The 12500-nt window shown below is 36.3% G+C and overlaps 1 protein-coding gene and 1 long non-coding RNA gene across 2 annotated transcripts in view; one reads left to right on the forward strand and one right to left on the reverse strand.

The window, feature by feature from the left end:
• Nucleotides 1-1933: 1933 nt before the first annotated feature.
• LOC132851918 (uncharacterized) lies at nucleotides 1934-8381 on the reverse strand. The gene is made up of 3 exons (XR_009649075.1): nucleotides 8341-8381; nucleotides 6706-6795; nucleotides 1934-2206 (listed from the first exon to the last, which is right to left on the reverse strand). It is a non-coding gene; the product is annotated as an uncharacterized LOC132851918 (long non-coding RNA).
• Nucleotides 8382-8547: 166 nt separating this feature from the next.
• The window catches only part of pax9 (paired box 9), an 8080-nt gene continuing 4127 nt past the window's right edge, over nucleotides 8548-12500 (forward strand). Inside the window, exons 1-3 of the mRNA XM_060880051.1 lie at nucleotides 8548-8728; nucleotides 9352-9984; nucleotides 11954-12093. Of these exons, the coding sequence (XP_060736034.1) occupies nucleotides 8725-8728; nucleotides 9352-9984; nucleotides 11954-12093 (777 nt within the window). The 5' untranslated portion in view covers nucleotides 8548-8724. The remainder of the gene's footprint in view (nucleotides 8729-9351; nucleotides 9985-11953; nucleotides 12094-12500) is intronic.

Consider the following 12500-nt stretch of genomic DNA (forward strand, 5'->3'; position numbering starts at 1 on the left):
CAACGTACATATCAGTAAAGTTAATTCAAATTAGAATTAAATTTTACGTTTTAAAACGTCTAAAAACAAAATATACTGAGACTTATTCATTGTGCAATGTCATCAATAAGTAACCCGAAAAATTAAACAAGGGCTTCTTATTTGGTAAATACGTTTCCCCTTAAAATAAGAGCGGTACGAGGCAGAAATCTAAAGCAAGCGCACTAGCTAAATGAGAATATCTTAATTAAGGCTTTACTCTTGGGCGAGTTTTGCAGATGCTGTTACATCACAAATATACAAATGGTAATTTTGAATGAACTGTTGTTGTCACTTGTTTATGTCACGTGAACAAGAAGCAGGTTCTGACCACACTGCATCAATAGGCCCGTTACCCTGGCAGGATTCCTGGTAGGAGCGAGTAATCACTGAACCATCAAAGACATTCTTTTCTAGTTATCAAAAGTATCAAAAATAGTATCTTAAATATCAAAAGATATTTCTTTTATTACTGTTAAAATAATTCAAGTCACTGTTCAAATTATTAGGAACTCTGACTCTTTCTAGTTGTGCATCCTGTCTGAAACGGAGCTGTTTCCACAGTTCTGTGGAATCAACGGTTGTGGTATAGTTTTAGGGAGCGCTCCTGTCCTGACTGCATGTGATTCAACAGACAGTACTTAAAATTGCACATCTCCTCTAGATGGCGCCATGGGTCCTCGTTACAAGTCCAATATCTAGATCGCGCTAGATGAGGTCGTGGGCCAAATGCCGTAAATGTAAATGTAAATGATACAGCAACACCTTCAACTGGGTATAGCTGCTTTGAAATAACCTACGAATTAGACTTCATACGTAAAATTGAATTTCATTCATCTATTCCTCCATCCAGCCATTCATTTGTCCCTTTCCTACATCTATCCATCCTTTCATTAATACATTAATTTCTTTATTTTCCCATACCACGGTATCCTGGTGCATCCAAGCTTATCCAAGGAACTCCATCATTGAGATGGGAATACACCCTGATATGACGGATGTCACCAGTCCATCTTAGGACCTCATACATACACATTCACACATTCATTGAGAGCATATAATAGCCAATCCAGTAGCATGTTTGGTAAATTCGTAGTTATTGATTTACTATATTTAATCTAAATGAATACACCACGATTAAACAGCCTATGAAACACTCCATATCTAGTGTATTCATATCGGTCATACATTTGTCGATCAAAGCAAGATTGAAATTTTACACATGACTTGATATTTAAATATCATCCTGCCTTTTGCCAAAAATTGTTTTTAGATATATTCACATGGAATTAGACACCCTATAGCTGATGCTTTGACATGTTCATTTACAATATTTGACCCTGTGAATCAAACAGATCAACTCATATGATTCAGTATCGGGCACGTTCACTTGCTATACTTGTAACGGTGACTGAAAAAATAGACATTTTTAATGACCTGCTTTTACCTGCTGTTTTAATGCACGTGTTCTATTCTTAAAATGTTTTAATTTAACACACACACACACACACACACACACACTATTTTTTTTATTAAATTTTTCTTACAACCATGCAGATGCATACAAAAATCGACAGATGGCGCTAGATCTCTATAAAATAGACAAGTAGATTGGTTTAGCCCATTTTAATATCGATTTTTTTTCCTTTTCCTGTAATTCAAATCGCGACAACGAACTTTACAGAGTTTTTGTTTAACACTGTAAAATGTCTCTCTCAGCAAACCAAAACAAATTCCATCTGTTCAAGTACTGTTATTATTATTAGTCGAAATAAGAATGATAAACACAGTATCTGTTTTTAGACACATTTTCCCCTAAAATTCTGTCTTTCTTAATTTAAATACGATTGCTTTTAGTAGATACATCCAACGACACAAGAAGAAAAATCGTTACGACGAGAAGCAAATATTCTGTTTGGAAAATGCAGGTATATTGTAGTGGAATGTAATCTTTGAGACTAATGAAGTCCATGTGGTGGGACTAAGAGCTGTCAGTGTGATCGATGCTTAAAAGAGTCGTAAATATTGTTGCGTTTGTGCGTCTGAAGCGAAATTGTAGACTGGCCCCGCAAACAGCCGTACACACGTCGTTAACCTGCTGTCCTCCTCATTATGGCTGGATTTAAGTTACAGGAGCAGTCAACCTTTGAGAGGTGTTAACCTGCAAAGCCGTTTAATGGTGTCAATCCTGTTTAGAAGATAAAGGTTACAATCAGCAGTCGTCCACTGATCCTTTAAAAATGTTACAGGAAGACTATCGTCAGAATATATGTCTATTACAGATATACAGGATTCAACCAATCTTTTATTGTTAAGAAGTTAATAGTATTATGTTTCATGTAACCTACAGGATAGGAATCACTTAATATAGTCATCCCGTCTGTACAGTCTACAAAGATATTTAACTGTTCTTGTTAAGTTGTTGTTGTTGTTGCTATTAAATTGTTCTAAACAGTTTATTGCACAATTAAAAGTTATACTTGGTGCCCTTGCTAATACTCTTTGCTGATAAGAGCTTCTTCTCCAGTCTCATGTGGGGTTATAGGACCTGTAAGGGACCTTTAAATGTAAGTATATAAAAGTATATACTAAATTGTGCTAATGCTTTTATAAATTTTTGAACTAAAAGTTTTTTAAACAAAAATTTATACCAAATGAGTAGATTCGCTTTTATTCGCAATGAGCACCCAAACGTTTGGTTTAGTCCATTAGAATGTTTTTAACAGAGAAAAGGCCGTCGATGTGATGTAGGTTATTTTCATGAAAAGCCTGTAATAAAATTCACAGGCAAGCTTGTTATTGTAGTGCTTACATTGACTCGCTAAAGACAGGTTTGTCACACATTTTCTCTTTTTTTTGCGTGGGGGTGAATACTATTAATCAACCATCGTTAGCTGACTAGCTTTTATAAAATTTCGACATATATATTTTTAATTCTAGTGTAACATGAAAAGAAATCTTGGGGAATCATTAACGAACACGTGGCCAAAATAAAACAGAGAACATGGCCAATCACTGCGAGCAGTTAGTATGATGTTAATAAAATCTTGGCTAAATCTGTTACAGTACCTGTTTGCGTTAGACAGGCAACCATCTTAACCCATTTCATAAACTAGGATTTGACATTACGTGTTATAACGACATTATCGGAATAAAAAAAAATAGATGTTAAAATAAACTTTGTTACATAATTGTTAATTTATTAGCTTAAGTAAAATTGATATTCTTGTTATATATAATTTTAAAGTAAGATTTATAGTTTTATAGAATTTATAGTTTTCATATATAAATTATTTATAGTTTTAATAAATAAATTATACGTCTAATTGATCAAAACGAATAATTATCGCAGCTAATTCATTTTTTAGGATATTTCATTGGTTTTCATGCGGACTATAAAATCAAAGACGCATGAAAAGAATTTTAAAAATTAACTAATTTCTTACATCCAAATTCTGAATATATAACACTATTTCAGTTTAAATATTAACATTCAATAATAATGCGTATTACATGTTTATTATGATATACATTGGATGACATATATGAGTAATCATTAATTATGTATATAAAAACAATATTTCTGTAAAACGAAAAAATAGTCGACGTAAGGTGATGTTATACAGAATATATGAAATATATGCTAAAGAAATTATTTGTAAACAAAGGCTGCACTGAACCTTTAAATAGCTTGCAGTTTTTTAATAGTTTTAAAGTTATAGCTCAGTTATCCACAACATAGTTATAACTCTGTATCATTTTTTAAACAAAAAATTATTTCAATGACATGAAATAAAACCAACAAGCAGACAAAATCATATAAACAAAAAAGGGAAATCAGCTTTTCTTATAAACAGTTTCATAGCAAAATATAGGTATGCGGTTACATTTTTATGTGTAAAAAGGTCTTGAAGTAAATGACTAAAAGAACCTCATGTTGAAGACAGAATTGTGGAAAACCAGGGTGATCTATAAAAAACAGGTTGAAGTCCTTGATATTGGTTACTCGCTTGAATATTTTCCAATATATGCTCCCCGACGCAAAGGTAAAATACGACTCGCTTATAAAACAGAGGTGCTGAGAAAAGGAAAAAAAATCCCAGTAGGCCTTGCGTGTTATTGCATCCCGTAAGACTAAACCTACTGTTTGATAGGAATATTGCCTATGGTGTAATTGGTTACAGGCAATATCAGAATGGCATATGTGCTTGATGTCAACTGCTCGCCCACTGAGATTTTATTTATTTATTTATTTATTTATTTATTTATTTATTTATTTATTTATTTGTTTGTTTGTTTGTTTGTTTGTTTGTTTGTTTGTTTGTTTGTTTGTTTGTTTAGCCACCCTCATGCAATTTGTTCTTCTCATATCGTTTTGCCTTTTACACTATGTCCTAATGTAACTTCTGTTTCATTGATATTATAGGAACCACGTAATGACTCAGTTTTAGATTCCGCCAAGCCTAGAATCCGGTCTACAGCAGAATAAAAATAAAATACTAACCTTCCACCACAGCGAGCACTGTCTTGCGAAGTTTAGGTTAAGCAATTTCTTACTTTATCGGATGTTCCTAGCTTATTATTATGTACAAAATAATACTAAAAGTTCTGAACATTGTTCTTTCACGTGCGTAAGCGTTAATTAACATGCTAATTCAACACTGATCTTGTTGCTGCGACAAAACAAGTCATGATCTTATATTACACGGTATAGCTATCTTACAGGCAATTATGTGATATTTGTCTCAGACACCTTCATGCCCCACTGCATTATACCGGCAAGCTGTGCTAAATCAGCTAACACAGACACTTGTAAATATGGTTTTGTATATGTCTAATTAAGTGGGATGTAGATAGATAAAGGGGCAATACACAATTCAGTGTCTATTTAGTAAGTGATTTTGTGCATAAGAACCATGACAAAACATTAGTTATTGTGATATTGGCTTTTTAAGTCTGCTTAAAAACTTTACAGCCTCTGCACTGACTGATGATTGCAGCGTCTTTTGCCAGCACCAATTCTATTGTTTTTGTATTTGTACTCACTTCCTGAATGAGCGTAAAAGGCTTAAATCCCAGCTTCATGAAATTCCAGCTGCTGTCGTCTATTTTCTAAATGAATGACATCACCACGTGCTCGAGACATCACAAACAACTGAGAGACAATTTCCAAATTTTGTGTTTTGTTAATCTCCCCCCTCACCCCAAATTCCCCGAGGCTTACTTAAAGTGACGTAAACCACCTTAATACACAAAGCCATTACCATCAGAGCATGGGATGAATTCAAGATGAATGATCGTGGAGGGAACAGTCATCAAAGCGCACATAGGGCATCAACATAAACTCACAGTTCCCTTCGGAGCGATATTAGCGAGGGATCTAGATTTGATTCATGAACTTGTGACGGACTTCAGCGACTTTTTTTTTTCAGTTTAATCAACAATCTTTGGCGGTACTTCGTTGAATAACGATTATTGCAGTGTTTATATTCAGTCTAAATTTAGTTTAAAGGACATTCCGATACGCTCAATGTGAAAATAAAGTATTTGTGCATTTAGGAATTTCTAAATGATCTGGCCACATTGAGGATTTGAGTCTATGGGAAACAACACCAACAACAAAAACACCACAAATAATAATAATAATAATAATAATAATAATAATAATAATAATAATAATAATATAATCATCATCAACATCAGACATTAGTATTATACAATTATAACATACAGCTATATAGTTTAGGTTACTGCTTCCATACTCTTTGTTCTTTACGCAGAAGAAACGACCTTTAGCGCGACCTTACGTGGCAATGGAATTTCTCTTATTTGTCGAGTCGCTAGCGTAAAATAAACGATGAAAGTGTGACATTCATGCTATTCACCAGACAGAAGAGGAAATGTTTTAATAAAATGAACGCTTCATGGATCTATTTCATGCAAGTTGATCCGGCAAAATCGATTACGCTGTTTATAAGTAACGTTGTCTGAAATAAGACTAGACAAATATTTCAATGTTGTAATAAAAAATCGACAATTATCCAAATTCCCTAAACTTAATTCAGTTTAATAAAACTTCTACAGCTTAGACTTTATAATTATGATTAATCAAAGCTGTATAGTAGGTATTGTACTAAATTCATAAGAAAAGAACATAAGAACATAAAAAATAAGAGACCGTTTTACCAACTAAATTGCTATTTCTCTGCTCAAGATAATTATTGTTGGCCTAACGGATGTTAAACATTGTTTAAAAATGAATAATCATATTATTTCACCATTAGCAACCTGGCAATTTGGTCTTCAAAATCTGTTCAGTGCTATAGGCTCCAGCTGTAAATGTGTGTAAATGTGTAAAGTGGACCGCCGCACAGTGTAAACTTGACTCCACGCCGCATCACCTCACTTTCCTGTTCACATCAACACACGCGTGTAACCTTATCAGACCACTGAATACGCAACATTTAGAACACACCGAGAATGTAATGATCTTATTAATATAATTATTAACAAAATATCTGTATAATCTGGTAGCGTCAGATGCCTTGTTCTGCTAAAACAGACACGGCGAGGAAGAATTGCTGTTGTTCTAACTACAACGATGTTACAATAGTGATGAACACACAATCAGTGGGTTTAAACTCTAGACCTTCACGTTACAACCCTGCGACCGAGCTTGCAAGTTACCGGTGAATTAACGGTAGCATGTCGTATGATGCATTGATGATGGACCCATGATCTGCGCTGAATTTGTTTGCTGATGTGTTCCTGCTTCATCTGTAAGTAGATTAAATGCACATACAGATATTACACGTTATTTATTCATTTCTATTTCTCCCAATCTATTATCGAATAGTTTAAATAATAATAATAATAATAATAATAATAATAATAATAATAATAACAGCAATAATAATAATAATAATAATAATAATAATAATAATAATAATAATAATAAGATACATGTACGATAGTAAATGATAGATATTTGTACTTCGTGTATTTTCAAACGATACGAGAAACTTCTTGTTTTAAAGTAAAAGCCTAAAACTGCTGTCAATTTCACATGCTGTCAATTTCACATGCTTCTCTGCGCTCCACTACCGGTGGCTGCAGCTTTAATTTCCCTTGACTATTCATGCAAATTAATCTCTATACTAATATAAACGTTTAAAAAAGGAGGTGTTCAGAGGCCTAAGATCAGTGTCATTTAAGTAACTAAATTATTGTCTATCAGGACTATTTTTATATTAAGGCTCGCTTTTCATTACATGATAGCGAGCTTATGAGACAGGTCTAATCTTCCTACTATGTTCACTATGTCACTCATTTTAGAAGAGCAAAATACACTGTGAAATTTGACAACCTAATAGTATACATAATATGTATGTGTTTCTCAGCGCTTGTAAGAGAGAAACGCTTAAAACTTTTTGGAGACCGCATCATTTGATGGGGAAAACGGCACAATAAAACAGATCATTGAAAAGAAATAGCTTATAATTTTTGATGAAGGAATAAATGCGTTATTGTGTACCTGTCTGTGCCCACTAGAGCGTAATGTGACCCGTGTAGTAGAAAAAGACTTGCTTAGATAGGAGCGAGCAAATCAAACAGCGATAGAAGCCCGTGAAAATGTTCCCTTGGGTAAACAGGAAGCAGTGATACAAATGATTCACGAGCATCTTATGCTCCCTATGCAAAGACTGTCAGACTGTTCAAATAGACCGAAGTGCAAGCGAACAATAGCAATCTACACCTGACACCAGGGCCTCAGAAAGCTCTCTAAACTGCTTCATGGTCTGTCTTAAGAACAACAGTGGCTCAGACCAAAACAGAAATCAAACAATATCAAGCAGAAAAAACACACTGCATTTACGTTACACGACTGACTAACGAAATGCATTTTTTAGATGCAGGATCATTATTTGACAATTTATACCCTAATAAACATGATTATTAAAAATAGAAATCATTATTTTGCATAGAAATAGCCAACAATAATTTCAGTTATGTCTAAGGTGAAAGTGTATAACTTCACATCATTTCTTAAAGGTAGACCATGTAGAAGGTTTTTGACAGATAGCAGCTGCTGTTCTTTTTTTGTTTTGTTTTTTATAATGCTATTTGTTCAAATAAAGTTGGTAAAGTTTAGTGTAAACTTTCCATAATTTCTATGAATGTCAATTCTAAAGACAAATATCAAATGTCTTGCTTTTACAAATCAATATTTATATTCCTGTGTGTCTTAAAAATTCTTTCAGTCTCTGTCTAATTTATGGTCAAGTTTAAAAATGCTCTTAAGAACAGAATTATAACTCTTACAATTTTGATGTCGCTGAACAAATTCGAAACGCTGCATTATTTCCAATTGAAAGAGAGAAAACTCTCAGCGCTGAGTCGGCTTGTCATGTCAAACTTTTTTAACCAATAGCTGAACAGTTTAGAGTAAAGACGAATTGTGATTGGACGGCTTGTCCTTCCTTGGGAGAAAAGTTTGGAAGGCCGTCCCATCACAGCCGCGGATTAAGCCTGTCGTACTTGCCATCAGGAAACACAACGAGAACACAACGAGAACTATCGCTATCGCATCTGCGTCAGCTGATCGATTCTTCCCTGCTTCGACTGCAGGCCTATAAAGACCTAAACTGGAACCGAGGCTGTTCATCATTGTTGGGGTTTTTGTTTGTCATCGGAGGCGCACAAGCAATGGGTAAGAACAAGAGTGTGTGTGTGTTTTTTTTCGCCGCCTGAATACGGAGTCTTCGTAAACAATACGTCTAATATTAGTGTCATGAAATGGAGACTTTCGATCGCACGATAGAATGAAGTGATCAACTTTCACAGTATGCGTCAAATGGCTTTTTCCTGTTGAGGTATTCAGGCGCTCACTTGTTTAATGTTTTTACGAAGGCGGTGCTAGTATATGAATGTGCTGTGAGCTTGATTCGTGCAAACACATCACATTGATAATGACAAGCAATGAGTTGGAATATGTTGCAGAATGTTTTACATACGTTTATTAGTAAGCACACTCCTGCATTTGACCATGCGAAATGAATCTTAACCCAATGTTCTACGCCTTTACTGTCGGCTATGAGGTGATGTAAAACAAAGGTGGAGATGTGACTGCGTTATACCTTACACAAGTCGTGGTTAGATTGGAAATTCAAGGCCTCTGTTTAAGGTTTTTATGATTCTTTGACGATTTACGATGACGATGATTTGACCATTTGCTTTTCGCAACGCAAATGTAACGTCATCCAACGTTTAACGGATTGTTCGCTTCGATGAGCGCATAAACACTGAACAATGTTTGGTTGCTTTTCTTTCCAGAACCAGCCTTTGGGGAGGTGAACCAACTCGGTGGTGTGTTTGTAAACGGAAGACCGCTACCCAACGCCATCCGCCTCAGGATTGTAGAGCTGGCACAGCTGGGAATCAGGCCGTGTGATATCAGCAGGCAGCTGCGGGTATCTCATGGCTGTGTGAGCAAGATTCTGGCCCGCTATAACGAGACCGGCTCCATTCTGCCAGGCGCTATCGGCGGCAGCAAGCCGCGAGTCACCACCCCTACTGTAGTAAAACACATTAGGACTTACAAACAGCGGGACCCGGGCATTTTCGCCTGGGAAATTCGGGACAGACTGCTGGCCGACGGCGTGTGTGACAAATTTAACCTGCCCTCTGTAAGCTCGATTAGCCGGATCCTGCGCAACAAGATCGGGAATCTGTCGCAGCAGAGCCAGTATGAGCCGAGCAAGCAGACTTCTCACCCTCAGCCGCAGCCCACGCTGCCCTATAACCACTTATACTCTTATCCAACTCCGATCGGAGCCACAGGGACTAAAGTACCAACTCCCCCTGGCATGGCTGCTCTTCCGGGACATATGGCTATGCACAGAATATGGCCCTCTTCTCATTCTGTCACAGATATACTTGGCATTCGATCAATAACGGAGCAGCAAAGTAAGCATACTCTCAGTTTTTGGTAATGGAAACTACTTTTTATTGCCTCACTTAACTTAATGTGTGTGTGTGTGTGTGTGTGTGTGTGTGTGTGTGTGTGTGTGTGTGTGTGTGTGTGTGGTGAGTGTTTGTGTTTGTGTGTGTTTGTGTTTGTGTGTGTGTGTGCGCGCGCGTGTTTATTCAGTCGGAAATTTGGTTAGCAGGGAACAGATTATAAAAGTTACAAAATATATATATTAAGAGCAGTATACCACTGTTTAAATACAATGTCGCATTTATTCAGAGAATAGAAATGAGATTATATGAAAATGAGGCAAATCATATCGGAAATTGACATTGTGATTATTTTTAAATATTCCTCTACGCAGTCGTAATGAAATACTTCAGTTCAGTTGAACTTCTATGGCTACTTTAAAACAAATGGCCGAGTGGTATACAGTACTACAATAATCAGGTAAACGAAGAGTCGAAAGACTGAGAGAAAAGCAGAAATCAAATGTGGTGTTTGAATTTGACATAATTAAAAAACTGAGACTACACTGCTTGTTTGAGATTTTTTTTAAATCAACTTCAAGTATGCATAGAGGTAAAAAAAATATATTCAGATGTCACAGCACATTAAAGTCACGTCACTGTTTTTGAGTTATATAATGAAAATGTTTAATTTTAAGTAGCATGTCCGGCCTCCCAAATATAACTCTATGAATTAGTAAGACAATGATTTTGGCAAATCGATATTTTGACTTGGTCTGTGAAATGTAGCTACTGTCTCGGGTCTCTTGTGATTCTTACAGAAGCATGTCCGTCTTCCCATAGGCCGCAGCTCAGGTAGCTCACATTTAATCAATCTAATCAGCACGACTCTTTTCAAAGGCGACGCAGATATTCGTCCCGAACAAGAAATACCAGTGAGGAATGTGTTCTCAAAGGCAGACTTTATAAACAATTTATGCGTTTCCAAATGATTCGCAGATGTTTGCGGCAGGTTCTGAAAGCTGGAGTAAAGTATAATATACACTACGTGGAGTGAGACGTTTTAGTACTGAGTTAACTGCAGCTTCACAACGTAGTCTATTTATTAATGAATATAAAGAATTAAAATAACCCAAAACAAAACAAAATAAACCTTGAAGCGACTTAAGAAATATAAAGAAATCACTTTTGTGAGTTGAAGCCCAGATCAATAGAGATCTGTACACACACACACACACACACACACACACACACACACACACACACACACACAAAACAGCAAACTTCAGAATCCTCAGTTCTGAATTACCACCTACGGCATTGAATTAACACCTACAGCGTTCATTTCTGTGTGTCCATCTGGAATTGTATAAACACTGTAGGTGTTAATGAAACACATTTTTGTCTGTATTAATTGCTGTAAAATAATAAGAATACACTGATCTCGCGAGAGGGAAACGATAAAAGCAGCCCTGTTACAGCCCTGGTGGCCTTCCTTTTCCAATTTCAACCTTTAGAAAGCATGTATAATATAATATCCATCATGAACAAAACTAAAGTGGTCAGAGAAAATCTAATTTGGCCTCACAGGAAGAGGCTCAGTAAATGTTCCTGGTCATTACACGAAAGAAGCGCCTTATATTTCCAGTATGCTGCAAGCAAGGTTTGACCAGCACACACACACACACACACACACACACACACACACACGCACACGCACACGCACACGCACACGCACACATTTCATAAGCCACAATAGCAGTATTATTGGGACTATTTCCATTTATTACAAAATAACAGCTGGTTATTTAAATCAACCAAGTTTAAAATGGTAAAACACCGAAATTTGTCAGCTGTAAAAGCAACAACATATACTCTAAGCCCAGCGGCCTGGTGATAGAGGGACCGGGAGGCTATAAGCTGGAGCTGTTCTGCTTAGGCTCACGTGTGTCGTCTCTCACTGCCATCTTCCTTGTCTGTGTTTTGCCCCCTTCAGTTAGTGACAGTGAGTCCTTTCCCAGCGCCAAACTAGAAGAATGGAGCGCTATAAGCAGGAGTAATTTTTCGTCAGCGAGCTCTCCATTAGTCAATGGCATGGATAAGCCTCACTTAGAAGCTGACGCGAAATACTCACAGGTAAAAAAAAAATAAGAACATCATATAAATAATCAATCCTCCTTTAAAGTAAAAGGGAGGATTAAAGGCGGTTGTAAAAAAAAGCGGTCATTTATATTAGAATTCACTACTAACTACAAACAGAAATAGCAGTGTGTGTGCGTGCGTGCGTGCGTGCGTGTGTGCGTGTATATGTGTGTGTGTGTGTGTGTGTGTGTGTGTGTGTGTGTGTGTGTGTGTGTGTGTGTGTGTGTGTGTGTGTGTGTGTTGGGGTTGGGGTAAGTGGCGGTTTGGGTCGATATGTGTGAAGTTATGTGCGTCTCCCCTATGACCTAGACACATTCTTGGAGACCATGACCCAGACACGAGTACTGTGCTTTAAATACCCTATTATTATTATTATTATTATTATTATTATTATTATTATT

The sequence above is a fragment of the Tachysurus vachellii genome, chromosome 10 (genome assembly GCF_030014155.1).
Source record: "Tachysurus vachellii isolate PV-2020 chromosome 10, HZAU_Pvac_v1, whole genome shotgun sequence".
Lineage (NCBI taxonomy): Eukaryota > Metazoa > Chordata > Actinopteri > Siluriformes > Bagridae > Tachysurus > Tachysurus vachellii.